The sequence below is a fragment of the Vicia villosa genome, linkage group LG7 (assembly GCF_029867415.1).
Source record: "Vicia villosa cultivar HV-30 ecotype Madison, WI linkage group LG7, Vvil1.0, whole genome shotgun sequence".
NCBI lineage: Eukaryota > Viridiplantae > Streptophyta > Magnoliopsida > Fabales > Fabaceae > Vicia > Vicia villosa.
The window spans coordinates 101997996-102014641 of NC_081186.1; the positions used below are offsets into that span (position 1 = coordinate 101997996).

A 16646-nucleotide genomic window follows, 5' to 3' on the forward strand; every position below is an offset into this window, starting at 1 on the left:
TATGCAATCAATCATATCCTCCATCTTGTATAAATATGGTTGTGAGTCAATCTTCGTTTCTTTTTAAGTTTCTTTTTAAGTGTTATTTTATGAAAAAATTCTTTGTAAAATCTTTTATACAAAATTTTATATTACAAAATCATTTAAAAAAAAAATCAAAACAAACTAGTCCTTAGTGAAATTGACTTAGTTAAATTTTGAAGAAAGCTACGATTTTAAAAATTATCTTACCTCGTCACATAAGCCTCAAGATCATGTCGATAAAGTTTGTTCAAAATCACTTCATAATATGTTTCTTCGAATGCAACAACATGATATTTTTTATCAAAGTAGAAGCTATACATTGGATTTTGTGTACTTTTTATATACAAATTTCAGACCCAAGTACCCCCAGTGACTTTTTCTAATCCCTCTTCAATATAAACCAGGTTGTATCTGCATTCTTGAAACTAAAAATGGATTTTGAACATCTTCAATAATTTGAATGCTGCATAAGCTCCAGCCACTAAAATAACACAACAAAATAGAACAATGTTTTAGTAAAAATATTTTCTTTTCCACTTCTTTTTTCTGCGTCTTAGAGGAGAACTCGAACTTACCTGTCTCAGTAGGTTTGCAAGAGTCCTAGGCAGGGCTTCAATGTTCCTCAACACAATATAATAGGGAAAGGGAAAGTTGTCCATGTACTTTGAAAATTTCATCTTTCCGCCTTCAAAGGATGCTTCCTGGTGTACAGAAAGTCGAAGGTCAGAGAAAAGAAAAATTTGATATCATAAAAATCACTTGTGCTGGAGAATAAATACCATGAGATCCATTATTGACTCCTGAGAGTTATCAAGAAGCAAGAAAGCGACCATTCTGTTACTGGCTAATGCATTTCTAACACACCGCTTTAAGTTATCCTGAAAAAAGATATAATTGAATCAAAGAGAGCTATTGTTATGAATATATAATGAGGGAGACAGATTGTTAATTATGTACCTTTTCATGAAATCGACCATCTGCAATGATTAAAACAAGTTGCTGTAGGGGGTTACGTCCAGATGGAAGTCGTGCTTTTACAACTGCTGCGTCTAGCTTGTTGGTCAAAAACTTCAACAGATCCACAACTGGCTCATCAGCTATAGTATTCTCTTGCTTGAATGTCAAATTGGAAATCATCTGTTCCTCAGTCAAAAACAAACAATCAGATCCTTTCAACAGATTAAACAAATGTACAAATACTAATGTCAAAAAAGAAAAAAAAGAAACTAGATCTACGCTAATCCTGCTAACCTTAACCCCGGCCTCTCCGGTGAATGGCATATCAAAATCATGTAGCAAATTTATGTTTCCTTTTGTTCCGAAGCTCGCAACGGCCAAGCTCCCCATTTCCAGTTGAGAAACAGCGCGACATACTGTAACCAAAGCTTCAACTGCAACATCACCACTGCAGGTCTCTGACATGCTATGTGAATCATCAACAGCGATCACAACTTGGTAATCACGTTTATTGGGTCTGGTCCGTCTAAGCCATATTTTATCCTTACGATAATAACTTGCTATGTATTGTAAAACCTGGCATTATTTTAAAGACAAAGGAAGACAGTAAGCACCAACATTTCATCAACAGATTCATACTATTTATTATAAGGCTCATACATATTAATAAGAACACATCAATTACCTTTTTCATATTTATCCTTTTGCCGGTTTTATAATCCCCTTGAAGCTTGCTGGCCACTGTGGGCTCCAATACAAGACGCAATTGCTCGGCCAGTTCCTGAGACAACTTTGTAGTGCTAAGTTCATATCTTCTCCATAGGGCATTAGCATTATCTTTCACATGATCAGGAGCCTCACAAGGTTCATGGTATTGTCCCATTTCCTCATCATGCACAGAAAGTTGACTTATTTTAAGTGTGTTCTCATTCAAGTACGATCTGCTGAAAGAAACTTCATCTTCCCTACGACTCTCAGGATCAATATTCTCACCAACAGGTTTTCCTGATCCATCCTCTTGAGAGTTCTCTATGGCTGACATATTCACTTGATCCCTTTTTTCATTTCTAGGGAGTAAAGAAGAATTACTTACAGAATCTATTTCTGATTTTTCCTTTTCAAACTGCAAATTTGCATCATCTCCAGCACGACATTCTGTATCAAGCTTATCACCGTCAATGTTTCTATCAACCTGTTCCAACGTTGCAGGTCCCAAAGCCTGAGTTGTCCCCTTTTCGAATTCAGAAACATATCCATACTCATCTGCATTATCATCATCCATTTCACCATGATTCTCTAAGTTATCCTCAGGGAGATCACCAGATACATTTATTCTTTCTTTCCTGAAATCAAGCGCATCACCTGTACTTCGGGAAGGATTAGTTTGTTTTTCTTGAGAAAATGTATGCTCTTGCTGTGGAAGATGTGATTTAGGTTGAGTTTTACTAATTCCCCCAGTATTGGATGAGTCTGGCATCGTAAGATTCATCTCAGACATATCACTAGAAGGAAAGCCTCCCGTGAGAGCAGGGTTGTCAAAGTCCTGATGGCTATTTGACAAATTTAACTCTGATGCTATATTTTGGGAACCAGTTGCCTGCAAATCACCTTTGGACTGTGATGCTAAACCAACAGTGGTAACTTGTGCATTAGCCACATCAGAAGACTCAGATGTATCTTTCTCTGGTTCCATGGAATTCATATCACCATTTTCTTGATGTTCCGGACCTGGATCATCTTTTTCAGAGGATGCATCAACTTCAGTACATGCTTCTTCCATTACTTCATCAGGTGAGCATTTCTCACCGTCCTGGTTCTCATTCTCAGCTGAATCATCATGCCCTTCCGGATCTCCCTCTTCAACAGGATCCAAATCTTCATTTGCATCCAAATCCATATCCAAGTCAGAAGGGTGATCCGGTTCATCAGGCTTCAATCCAGTAGCATCAGAATACGCTTCTTCTTTGTCCATATTTACCTCGTCTGCATTTTCTTCATTTTCAAACTCATCCTGGGTTGCAGCTTCATCATTCTGAGCATCGCCTTCATCACAACTAGCATTACCGGATTCATTGATGGCAGAGTCATCCTTGGCTCTTAACTCTTTGTTGCTTTCGTCTTTATCCTCAACTGAAGGTCCAGATTCATACTTTTCTCTTGTATCATTGGGAGTCTCATCTTCATTCTGATCCCAAATTTTCTCTCCAACTGCTTCACCATCAGGTCCTGTGGGACCCATTTCGGACTCAGGTTCCTCATTCTCACCATCTGAATCTTCATTTTCTTTAGACTCTTCACTAAGACTTACTGCATCAGCCTGAAAATCCTGATCCATCTCAATGCCATTATTATTGTTGTTTGGCACTTCCATGGAGTCGTCTTGTTTTTCCTTTTGCTGCATCATTGACAAAAGAAAATGACACATAGCTTGAGAATCTATATTTGAAAGAAATTATTTGTAAAAACACCCAAAAGTATAAGACTCATAAAAAAACCTGTTCACGTGTTCCCAGTAGCTGATCTTCATCAGTAATTTGATCACTGACATCATTCAATCCAACACCTTCCCCCATGCCAGTCCCACTTGCATCTTCAGATGTATTGAGGGTTCCATCGTCCTCATTTTCGGTTGGTGTTCCAAAACCTTTTGAAAATACAGAAACTAAAATATTTGCAATCACGTGAGTTGTTACTGATACCTGCAAATCAATATACAAAATAAGATTATCCGACTCAAACGATAATGAGATACTGACAATGGATAGAATTTTAAAAATATTAAAAAATATGCCAATTGCACAACATATAACATGCTATCAGAGAGAAAAATATGCTGATTCGCAGAAAGAGGTGAAGGAGTATTAAGCTTACTGATCTGTGCAAAGCAAAGAAATTTTTCAAGAGCTCGTCACTGAATTCCAGTAATAGACCAACGAGCATATGTAGATTTTGGAAATGGGCTCCTACTTTGCAAGAATAACTGCTAATTTTATCGTCACAACAATTCACCAGCTTCTCCTACAAGCAACCATAGTATTTTAGTCACCTAGCAAGAAAGAATTAAAATAACCTGTGATTAAACAAAACTTACTCCAAAAGTGATTATTTTGAAAAGATCATCACACAGCATTTCCAACTTGAGATTTGAGACAAATGGGTGTAATTTACATTCACCAATGTTAATCTCTAACTCTTCATCCATTGTCTCTTCATCCATAGGCGCACATAAATTTTGCAACACAGATGCAATGTGTTGATATGTAGACTTAAGGGCTTCATCAAACCTAGCATTAGGCTCCGCACACTGCCTTTCGCAAAAACGATCCTTCTTAGATGTATCTACATGTCTAGAATTTGCCTTTATTGCAGTGGTATATTCTTCCTCAGTTGATTTTGCCTGCAAAAATAATAATTGTAAGACCCAGTTTCTCATTCAAATTACTGGACTTCAGATAGTTAAATCCAATGGTTAAATACCTTGTCGATTACTTCTTCAAAATGATGAACCAGAACATTTTTAACTGAGCTTCCATATGTACCCTGCTCTTGTCGTACAACAAACTGATCATTAAAATCCTTTATGGCCTTGAAATTTTCAGAAACCAGCTGCTGCATTTCTTGAGTAACAACAGAAAAATGTGAAGAAGCCATTGCAGTGACAGCTTTTGACCCCCCAATTAGGTAATAGTCCAATGATTCCTGTGATTATGTTTACCATGAATACAAGGCCTTATGTAAAATTGCAAATTTAACGAAACTCGCTCCTAAAAACCATTATGTATTCTCACCTTTGATTTATAGAACACTGGTAAGAATTCTTCAATGGAAGCACTCATCATTCTTACTGAAGGGCTTGCTTTTTTACAAGTGTTTAAATGGCTATTTTCTAAAATCCTTAGTAAAAGCAATTCTCCATTTGATATAGCACACAGATTATCAAATATTTGCTGCATAAAAGTATATCAAATAGATAAATATAATTAATATAAGATGCTAAAAATACTGTAGCAAATACAAGCATCTAAATAAAATCGTCATCACAATTTTACCTTTTGTTGCCACAGGCATTTGTAAGTGGCAAACTGATTCGGAACAATAGAGCACATAAAGTTTGTACTGTTATCAGTGGAAGAGGAAAATGAAAACAACTTTCCCATAGTAGATGCACATTCTCTGAAGTGTTTCAATTTCTCGCCAAATGCACTGGCAGCAGCAAGTTGCTTCTTTTGTATCTGGATAAGCTGACTGAGGAAAGAAATGGACCTATGAACCTAAAGATAACCAAGTTCACATTCAATTTACCAAATCCATGACAACAAAATAAACTTATAAGGCACACAAAAAGAGGATGGTTATCATATTCAATCCTACAAGATAGTGACGAAAGCAATTAAATAGACACGAGAACCAATCTTTTGCAAAGCAAAGAAAAGGAGCAAGGTGATGAGATACAATGAAAAATAGAGGGGAAAGAAAAAGACGAAAACCAAAATGAAACTACTAAAGTAAAAGAATAAAGAGGATTATTGATCATGACATTAAAATTTTATATGAAACAAATCAGAGACCTTGTACAGTTATACTACCAATATTTAGAAAAAATATGTTTACCTGTTGAGAATCTATATCACCGTGAGGCTTGATGCATATCTCCTTTAGAAGGCGCACAGACATAACACTCTTAAAGTAATGCTCAATAGCTGTCTTCCACTCCATTAGGGAGCTTTCTTCAGTGGCATCATTATCTTTGAGTTTAGCATCAATTTCCAAGGATGGACTAGTGAACCTACTGTTTTCAAGAAGTAGACACTCCATTTTTCCAGAAAGCTCAATGAACCACCAATCTTCATGTTGAACCTGTATTTTTTAAATAAAAAGATAGGAAGAAAATTTAAAAACAAAAAAAAGTTTGTTGTTAATGCCGGATAGCACCGCGAAATGCAATGGCGGTACAGCGGAGTGGGTGCTATTGCAAAAACTAAAATTCAGTGTGCAAAGTATACATAAATACACAAAATTAAAGAGACCTTCATACTCAATAATTAAAGAACCAAAACCAAAACCATAAAATTTAAACAAAGAAAAACATCACTGCACCAAAAGTAGGAAGAAAGTAACAATTGTTTCTGAACATAATGAAGAACATAATTTTACCCTTAAAAGGTCTGAATTAGCATTTAAACTCTTAAAAAAAGACAAGGTTTGAAAAAGGGTTTTGAGAAACTTCGCTCCCAAACCCCAACAGTGGCTGCCATAGCGGTTTGGGGGCGCAGTAGCGGCCGCTACACCCGCAATTGTTAATGGCGTCTCGTGGGCCAAAAGTGCCGCACAAACTCTACTACCCAATGCTACTCTGCTATAGCAAGCTATTGACAACATAGGAAACAACAAAATATTTTCACCAATTCTTAATGAATAAGTAATCTAGACAATCATGAAAAGAAACAGCTAAACTTCACCCACCTTGTGTGAAGTCAACCCACTAGCTCTGAAGAGGTTGAGAAGATGATCAAAAGCTTTTCTCTTCCTATAACTACTTTTATCGTCCTTCCAAATGTTACTGAAGTCAACTGCTTCAATATAAAGATTTTCAACCATATGCCATGCATCTTTCCATCCTTCTAGGTTAAGTGTATGCTGGGAATCGCGATAAGATCTCAATATGCTTCCATATTCTGCACAACATACCAGTTTCTCAGTATTTTACAATAAGAAACGAAACTGACAAAATAAGACTAGAAATACCAAAAAGAAAGTGACAAGAAAACAAGAAGGAAAACCTTCAACATTTTTCTGTTGTAAAAACAAAACATTAAATGTTGATGTTTTCTTAAGCTGCAAATTCTGAAAAGCATTGTCCAGCGCCATGCTGCAGTTTTCAAACCATATCGACCTACACCAGCAATTTCAATTTAAAAATAAAAAACAAAATATTAAATTACAGAAGTCCATGAGCTGTCAGATAAGATAACCTGTTTTCATCACTGAATAATGGCAAATCCGTAGCATTACTGACTGAACCCTTAATTAAAACTTCACGAAAAGGTTGTTGCAGAATATCCTTCACCAATAAGAAGAGAGCACCATATAAAAAAATAGATCCAAAAAAATTATAGCAATCACTGAAAATACAAATTATGAAAACACCGTAATATAAGAACTGATATCACTACAAAAATGCTCCGCGATTACATAATGGATTTATAAATATTATGGATACTTGTAGGTATCCACAATCCAACAAAGACTTCACTTTTAATATGTATTTAAAAACTGATGCATAGATACAGTTATATAAAAAAATTTAAATTGGGAGGAAACCAAAATCTAATATGAAGCCAATAAAGCTAGATAAAAACATATCTAGATAGAGTTCTAACATAAAAAATACATACCGAATACTTAAACGATGTACTATATCGCAAACATGAAAGTCAATTCAAGGTTCTTGGAACGTATTGAAATTAGAAAAGAGGCCAATAGTTCACATCAAAAAACTAAGCCAAGGGAAGGAACAGTGAAATAAGGTTAAAAAAAATCAATCATCATTATAAAAGTTTGATGCTTACGGTATACTTCTGTATAAGCTTTTTCAGCTTTTGCCGACTCTTTTTCAATTTTTCAATTGATGCATAAGTCTTATCATCCTCCCATCGACATAGTTTCACCAATTCTTTCAGTTCAATTAAAATTTCTTTCCTGCTAGCATCAATGTACTTCGATATACTGCACAATTGCATAATTATGTATTCAAACGCATAATGAGCCCAATGAAAAAAATAAATAAAAGAAAAGAAACTGGACAAACAACAACTGAAAGGAACTCACTTTGGTAAGAACTGCACGTAATATCCAAAAGTATTGTACAAGAATGTTGGCATCCGACAAGGACTGCAGTGTTCAGTAATGAAGAAAAAACACTATTATATTTGCAAATAAAAGTAATTTCACAACAAAATACTAAACACTTGCAGCAAAATATGATGTGCCAGGAGATTTTGAAAAAAAATGTATGTTTTCTGGATGGGGGGATGGGCAAAACATAATGTACTAAATCATTTACTGGCATCCATAAGCGCTTTCATTGTTTTTATATAGAGGAAAACATTCCTATTCTATTGAACACTCTAATAAGTAGAACTAAAAATATACCTGGAATTAATTTTTAGGGATGCACTGATATGATTTTGACCAAGGAAAGCATAAAGAAGCTGAAGACGCTTTCTAAATTCCCCAATGCTAGACAACTCAATGAAATCTTTCAGGCTACAAGATTCATATGAAAATAAAAGTTACTCTACAAACAAGCAACAAAATCTAAGAGATGAAAAAACAAATATTAGACTGAGTCTTAATTACATAACTTACCTTTCGACAATTGATTGATCAGAAGTAGTGGATGGAAGAAGAGAGTACAGAGGAAACCACAACTGCAGCAAGAGTGAGATAAAAAGAAATAAGCTATTGCTAATTTAGAACAACAACTTCCCCAGACTCTGATGTACACGGAGAACTTTATACATCATTATTTTAATATGACTAGAAAAAGAAGCTAATGATAATTTCCTGCCCTAGAGTAGTAAGTCAAATATTAAAATTTCACCCCTAAGGTACTAGATTCGTGATTATAAATTTATTATTAACCATACAGCCCATTCTCCTGTTTTCATTAATTAATAATAGGTACAGGAGCAATCATTTCGGAGATTAGGAGTTGAATGGTCTAACATTACGTGTGACCAGTACAAGGTTTTATTGCGCCTATTGGTTTATATGGCCAATCCACCTAAAGTGGGAAAAGCCTTTCGTCTTTTAAAGTGCAACTCCTAGCAGGGCCATCACTAGTGTTTTCGGTTCTTTTTGTAGACTATCATTTCAAAGTACAAATATTAAAAGAGAAAAAAGTGACCTAGCACTATAAAAGCTTTCAGGCGACAAACTATTGTGGGATCCTACGATACAAATATAACAAATTATGATAACAAAATGAAGTGACGTGCCACTTACTTTTTTAGCATTGTTTTCGTACTGATCCGTCACCTCATCAAGCAACGCAGGCCAAGAACCCAGTTCTATCTTTTGCCATGATGACATCAGATCATAAACAGACCTCAACTGATCTGCAGATGATTAAAACCAGAAAAATTAGTAAAAACACAAAGTAGACAATTGCAGATACATTAGTTAAAGGAAAGTGCATACTTGGAAAGGAGAACTTTGAATGATTTTCTTGCATAACTTGAGCCTTGTGAAGTAAAAACTGCAAGCCTGAAAAAGCCTGTAGAGGAAAGAATAGATGAAGACTAAACCTGGATGAAATTATTTTGCTTTCAATTCTTATCAACACATATGTTAAGCGGAAAATTGTGGTAGGGCATATGAGTATATGACAACTTCATTAGCACTAGAGGTTCAAACACCTTTCCAATTATATTAATCTCTACATAGGAAATCAAGTTTTGTAAGAGATGGCAATCTAGTCAGTAACGTATTATTACCTTTGCTAGAGGGATATCAGATGGAAGAGTCAGGAGCATGTCAATGACAACCAAAAAATTTTGAAGATCATTCTGTTCTTCCCACTCATTTAGATTGGAGAGAATCTGCTGTCTTAGGGGTGCAAGTACTTTCAGCATTTGTTCAATCTCGTGAGCATTTGAATCCTTGTTCCATAAAGAATAAAAAGATAAACATGTCATAATGCAACCTTAAATAAAAAGAGGAAAAAGTCCAAGGCTCCAAATATAAAAACAACAGAACTGGGAAATACCTTGTAAAAATTGTATCTATTTGTAGATTTGGATGACGAAAGAAACTTCTTTCCATAGTCAATAGAGAGATAAAATAAGTGCTCTGGAATAAGTTTAGCATCTAAACTGGCCAAATTTGGAGAATGGACACCTGAGCGGACGAAAAATATTTAGAATTAGAAAATATTATATAAAATCATAAGCAATGTTAGACACGAGTTCAAATTATATCCAGAACTTATTATTACCTTCAATTAAATTGATACCCAATTTATATGACTCGCTGAAGGAATGCAACCAGTCTTCATCAGAAATTTTAAAGATTCCAGGCTGAAAAAAGAAGTCATATAACTATGAGATACAAAAAAACTGCAAATTAAAAAATAAACAGCACTAGTATAGATGGACGACCACTGAAAACAAATTATCAACACACAAGTTATACACAAGTCATATCACTCACTCTGTTGTATAAGGTGATCATGAGAATTACATGTTGAAATAATTAATCATTAGACTCGATAATATTTGATTCTATCTTTATTGTGCTTTTATTTAACTCCTGAAGTCACGCCTAAATTAGTGGAGCGTTTTTATGTACTCACTGCTATAAAAGGAGCACCTTTATATTGGAATAAACATACTTTATTAGAGTATGGTGACTTGGAGAAGGGGAATTACATGGAGCAACCTCTTGGGAGTGTAACCTACTATGCAAATTGCATAAATCTTTATATGGCTTGAAACAATCACCTTGGACATGGTTTGAAAGATTTAGCAGAGTATTGCATCAATTAGGGATTGATCTGCTGTGAAGCAGATCACTCTGTATCAAACAAATATATCTATCTAGTGGATTATGCTGATGACATTGTGATTACTGGTGATGACTCTGAAGGCATCAAGGCATTAAAACAACACTTATATCAGAACTTTCAGACTAACTCATCCTTACAAGAAATTCAATCCCAATCAAGTCTAACTCAACCTTACAAAACCGACATGAAAGGTGAGCAGTGCCACTATTTATAAACTCATCTCAAGCCTTATATTTATCCTATGTGAGACTAGGGTCTTCCCAATATCGATAAAAAACTTAATTAAGATAAAGCCACAGAGACCATTATTATAAGACTCTTATCATATTTACAAGAAGTCTCCAGTTAAACAATAAGGCATAAAGTCTTTCAAACAATAAGGCATTAAGTCTTCTTCAGCGCAATATTGCAAATCATATTCCAACTTAAAAAGAAGTCAAGGCTACACTAACTCACAGCTTGGACTAGATCATCAGATCCAAATAACTGATTATGAATGAGAACCACATTGTCAAGGATAGACTCTTCCAGATGCTTCCATTCTTCATCCGATATTTCATATACCTCTGAGGACTCCATCTGATTAATTGAACAGGATTCATTTCAGATGACTAATATATACAACATAGAATCCATTTATCACAAACAGGCATCTAGCAAACAAAACAAATCTTACCTTGTCAGTGGATTTTTCTTCAAAAGAAAATTCTTTCCATTCTGAAAATGCTTCAGCTGCAATTGAATTTGCAAGAGCTGGTATTTCAACCTCAATAACACTCTCAATTTGGAATTCTCGAGACTTAAACTTGAACTGTTGAGCATCATAATCGCTTTTTGATTTAGCATCAACTTTCATTTTCATCCAAAGGCTGGAAAACTCATCAAAGATTCTTTGCAAAAGCTGGTAGAGAAGATATAGTGTGTTATAAGCAAAGAATGATCTCAACAGATTCAAATAAAAATGAATAGTTGGCACAGAAAAACAGAGCATGGAAACTGACCGTATAAGATTTACAGTCAATCATTTTTGCATTTGCTACAGAATATGCAATTTGAACAAGAATGTTCCAGTAGATGGTAGCTCTACATCGCACAGATACCTGATTTCAAAATCCAGATAACAACTAAATAACAAAACAAAACAAAACTTGTACAATCAATATTTATATATTAGAATTTGAACTTAAACCTATAATGTTTTTACCTTCGTATCGGAAGAATTGCCACTTGAAAGAGTAATAAGTCTTTCCATCAAACCCACATTCAAATAAAAGTCTGTCCCAAAATCAAGCTTATAGGACGGATGCAAGTCTAACCCAACATACTCAACGGAAATGAACTTGCGTGAAGCAGCTCGGGGGAAGCGCATAAGTGCATATATCGTTTCCTGAAAAGCTCATGATGTCAGCTTTCAAATGTAAAATAAATGAATTTATACATGAAAACATTCAAAAAATGACAATTACCATAACCAGGTTGATGTTTTCATGCCCGACTTTTCTCAAATATTCTTTTTCTAAAGTGCTTGACAGAACAAGTGATAACCCAAATTTCATCTCATACACAGCAACTTGAATTGGTTGAATAATGTCATTAAATGCTGAGTACTCATCCATCAACCGATTAATGAAAGACATTGCTGTTTCCTAGAATTCAAAATAAGAAATAAAAATAAATGACAGCACAAGGATAATAACTTTTGGTAAAACCTTCGAGAGGTGGCTCTAAGAATATGACAAATGAATATAAATTTAAAATTTGCCAGTGAAATTAGTATTGTTTTTTAACTTCCGTCCTTTCTTCTACCATGATAAATTTTATGTAGTTTCAAGAAGAACATAATGAACGGGATTATCTGATTGCTTAGATGGAAGGTTAGCCTCAAACCAATAACCAAGGGTGAAACTAAGAATCGGACTGGTGCAAATATATGGCTTGGCAAGATCGCTGGGATGCAAAATAACTGATACATTTACTCTAGTCCTGGAAAATTTATATCACAATTGTTAGGATTTTCTAAATTCAAATATGAATCACATATCAGACTTTGGCAGGAATTGCAGGTTGTGGATTTCAACTGCTTAGTTTCTACCTTTGTTACTAGAATATCTGATTAGAGACTAATTTTACAAAATCCTTCCTTTTCTTTTGAATTCAATTTTTCCCAAAATTATATGACCACTAAACTTCATAATTCAAATCTCATGTGGCTTGATCGATTCTAAACAGCTATTCATTTCTGTATTGTCACCATGTTTGATAACATTGGGTTTACTTGATGACATTTTGACTGGACATTACAACAACAAACAACCAAGCCTTATCCTACTAAGTAAAGTCGGCTACATGGACCAAACTATGCCTTAATGTTCTATCAAAACCATGTTTCTATCCAAAATTTTAACATCATCCAGGTATGCAATGATCATGCAACACATTGTTTCCAGACAATGACTTAGCATTCACTTTATTACGTATCTGATTCACATCATAGAGATTTGACAGTTTTACGTAGGTTGTCTAAAAGATAGTAGAAATAATAGTAGAAAAGATAGTAAAAACTGACTTAGGTAGTTTGGAAATATAGAGAGAAGACCTAAACATTTAATAGTAACGAGAGTAGATAAAAAAGTGATTAATCAAACAACTAGATGAGAGATGAATGATGGTCCCTGTCCCGGGTCCAAGAAGTAGATTCCCTTAAATTTCTAATAAATTCTCATGTGTTTCTATTAAATCTAAAGACTACTATATTCATTTCTTAATCACTTCAAAATACAATTGAGATTGATAACTTTTACTTTTATTATAAATAAGACAGATTTACTAACAGCTTTATGATATTTTTAAATCTAATTACAGCAAGATGATTCAAATAAAATATAAATTTATTTTCAAATATTATAAACAAAATATGCATTTATCATATTCATAAGACTATAAACTAAATATTAACATTTAAATGAGAAAACTAAAAATATATATACACAGTAATCCAAATTAAGTCAACCTTTATGACATTCCTAGATAGTTATACCTGCCAACTGTGAGTGCAGTCAATAACTTGTTGTATTTAAAATGAGAAAACAAAAAACATTTATACACAGTAATCCAAATTAAGTCAACCTTTATGACATTCCTAGATAGTTATACCTGCCAACTGTGAGTGCAGTCAATAACTTGTTGTAGATCCTCTGCGTCAACATTACTCACCAAAACTTCCAAAGCAGCAACATGTTTGAGAAACTCGTTACATTCATTCATCAACTTCTTGTATTTCCAGGATTCAGAGCGGAACACAATCTGAGTACAATACAAATATAATTAAAAGAAATGGAAAACGCAGGGAAGGACACCCACAAACATAAAGATCATTTACACACTTCCAGTCAAATTGTAAATTATTGATAGAAACTGGGAAATAAAAATTTGAAAGATATCTTTGAGAAAATAACAAAACATTAACTAAGATTATAAAAACCTTTCTTTGCAGCTTTCTACGCTCTGCCTGAAGCTTTTCTAGCCTTTCAGCCTTTCTTTTATCAGCTTCTACTGTCAAAAACTGTCCTGCTAAATACCCGCACTCTTTCCGCACCTGAAAAGAATTTAATAAATGAAAACAAATTCACTTTACAGATGTACAGAGCTATATACCATGTAGGAACTGTGATGATGATGATGAAAAATATTGGGTGATGTATTAAATACTAAACAAGAGCTTAATATAATAGAAAACCAAAATGCTATCTGTCAAATCAAAGCAATTTTTGGAATACCTGAATTTCAAGTTCAAGTGATGATATTGTTTCTTCAAGCTGAGTGTACTTGCAATAGTACTTCATGGCAGGATCAACTTCATTATAGCTCAGCAAGAGATGAATGCGCAATGCTCCAATGTGCGCCCATGCACAACCAATAATATAATTGAAATTAAAATCTGTTACATATGAAGAAGAAGAAAAGTTAGAAGTGGCATGGTTTAAAATCATGAACCAGAGAGATTGTAATTATATATTTTGATTAATTGAGGGGATGAGACAAATAATTACCAGCAGTAGCGGACTGAAGATACAGCTTTCTAAGCAGGGGAACAATGAACTTATTCACTGAGTTTTTCAATCTGTAGTGTCTGGATGAAGCAACAAGAGTGCTCACCAAATGGATGCTTTCTTCCTACACTCAGTTAACGAGGGAATGAGAATAAGACCACCGAAGTATTCAATACAATCAATGTACTTTTATATACACATTTGCATGTATTCTCCAACTAAGAGCATCAATAGTACAATATAAATTGGAGCAATATATGTCCTACCATGTATTCTATGATTTCCTTGTGCTACGAAAACCTCCCCCAAAAGTCTAACATATTAGTTAACTAAGGGATAAAGCTCATGACTAATTTTGAGCCAAATGTCATCCCAATAGTTGATTAGCACTAAATGTTCAGAATATCAGAAGAACACGGACAATTCAATGACATCAAAACATGTTTTTCTCATTTTCTGAACATACTAAAATGAATGAACATTGTAACTAAAATTTATATTTATCACAAAACATCCCGGAGTTAACACTTCAATTAAAGAACCATTGAGATTTATGTCGTAAATTTGGATTAAGTTCATTATTTTTTTGGTGTTCTTCAAAAGCAAATTGTGAATTGTTTATATAAAATAAGCACATGCACATGTGTGGTTTTATCAGAGAACAGCCTCATAGACCTCTACGACAGCTTCACTTCATTTAGCATTATCCTAATAAATAAGTTGTGTAGGTATTCATCATAAGGGCTTAGAATCTGTGATTGAGCCTAACTCATTTATACAAAACCGCCTTGTGAGGTGAGGATTGTCCCCGCTTAAAAACACAGCACATGTCATATCTCTAAGCAATATCTCTACGCAATGTGGGACTAAATCCACCCCTTCAAACCCAACGCAATGTAGGTGTTGGACTTGGAGGCTGCAATTAAAGCAAGCCAAATGCCAACCGCAATGAAGGCGGAATTTCTAACACACCCCCTTACGCCCAGGTCTCAATGAGCCTGAAGAGTGGACAATGCAGAAAACCCAACAATAGATCTAGGATAGGCTCTAACACCATCTTAGAATGTGTAATTAAGTCTAACTCGCCTCTACAAAACCAGCTTGTAAACTGAGGATTGCCCAAATATCTCTACGCAATCTACTCCTTCAAACCCAACACAATGTAGGTGTCCGAAGCTACAAATAAGGCAAGCCAAATGTCGTAATTAGGCGACTAGGGGCGGATCAAATGTCGTAAGTAGGCGACTAAGGGCGAACCATGACACTCTTCCTTTTCAAAACAACAAAAGAAGTCGAAACAAAATCAAGAATTTAAATAAATAAAAAGAACATACTGTAGCAACGTTTCTCTCAAAAGAAGAAAAGTGTAACTTAATTGCAGCATATTGTTCAGCTTCAAATGATTTCCTGTGTGCATAAATAATCTGCATTTAAGCAAAGCAGTAAACATTAATTAGTTGAACAATTTTAGGTAAGTTATGTGCAATCTGTTCAATGAATGATGAATGATAAAATATATAAAAAAAATTAATATTACCTGCTGGAACAGGGCACGAGCACCAGACATAAGAAACTTAGGCAAATATTCCCCATGATGAGAGCAATTCCACAAATTGGACAAGGACACTCTACACTTGAGACATTGCACCCAAAATTCCTTGATAGCGTGTGAGCTTTTCCTGAATATGTGATGAGCAATGATGAGAAATTCTGTAGGACGTGTAAAGATGGGTGTGCCAGTCTCATGACTCTCAATATCCACAAGTAACAGATAACAAATACTCATATCCAACAAATAGATACAATCAAGAAAAAGATGCACATTGACTAGTATTTAACCAGAATGTAATTGAAGAAAAATAGCTGCTATCAGTTTTAAATTCAATAGTGATTTGTCTACAAAAGTATTGGTAAACATCTTGTATTTAGAAGTGTTCAATTATGGTTGTTAATTAGGAGTGTTAAATGGTGGTTGTTACTTGTGATTTCTAAGATCCCCAATTTATATAGTTTTCAAAAACTATGTCATGCATATTCGTTGCAGAGAA

General features: G+C 34.5%; 1 protein-coding gene across 2 annotated transcripts in view; it reads right to left on the minus strand.

Annotated features, from left to right (window-relative positions):
* Positions 1-266: 266 nt before the first annotated feature.
* Positions 267-16646, minus strand: part of LOC131616231 (midasin-like) — a 37827-nt gene continuing 21447 nt past the window's right edge. The window contains exons 42-77 of one of the 2 annotated variants that reach the window (XM_058887505.1): positions 16136-16277; positions 15933-16022; positions 14599-14722; positions 14326-14486; positions 14031-14144; positions 13703-13852; positions 12016-12195; positions 11754-11936; positions 11551-11649; positions 11226-11450; positions 11006-11128; positions 9980-10061; positions 9752-9882; positions 9480-9644; positions 9184-9259; positions 8989-9101; positions 8350-8411; positions 8134-8247; positions 7810-7872; positions 7551-7707; positions 6954-7042; positions 6762-6874; positions 6445-6656; positions 5593-5838; positions 5031-5252; positions 4770-4928; positions 4459-4680; positions 4073-4378; positions 3853-3999; positions 3477-3680; positions 1667-3376; positions 1276-1557; positions 982-1161; positions 804-902; positions 600-725; positions 267-505 (exon numbers count right to left, since the gene is read on the minus strand). In XM_058887505.1, the coding sequence (XP_058743488.1) occupies positions 473-505; positions 600-725; positions 804-902; positions 982-1161; positions 1276-1557; positions 1667-3376; positions 3477-3680; positions 3853-3999; positions 4073-4378; positions 4459-4680; positions 4770-4928; positions 5031-5252; positions 5593-5838; positions 6445-6656; positions 6762-6874; positions 6954-7042; positions 7551-7707; positions 7810-7872; positions 8134-8247; positions 8350-8411; positions 8989-9101; positions 9184-9259; positions 9480-9644; positions 9752-9882; positions 9980-10061; positions 11006-11128; positions 11226-11450; positions 11551-11649; positions 11754-11936; positions 12016-12195; positions 13703-13852; positions 14031-14144; positions 14326-14486; positions 14599-14722; positions 15933-16022; positions 16136-16277 (6904 nt within the window). In that variant the 3' untranslated portion in view covers positions 267-472. Of the gene's footprint in view, positions 506-599; positions 726-803; positions 903-981; positions 1558-1666; positions 3377-3476; positions 3681-3852; positions 4000-4072; positions 4379-4458; positions 4681-4769; positions 4929-5030; positions 5253-5592; positions 5839-6444; positions 6657-6761; positions 6875-6953; positions 7043-7550; positions 7708-7809; positions 7873-8133; positions 8248-8349; positions 8412-8988; positions 9102-9183; positions 9260-9479; positions 9645-9751; positions 9883-9979; positions 10062-11005; positions 11129-11225; positions 11451-11550; positions 11650-11753; positions 11937-12015; positions 12196-13702; positions 13853-14030; positions 14145-14325; positions 14487-14598; positions 14723-15932; positions 16023-16135; positions 16278-16646 lie in introns of both variants that reach the window. The other variant, XM_058887504.1, reaches the window with a different exon arrangement.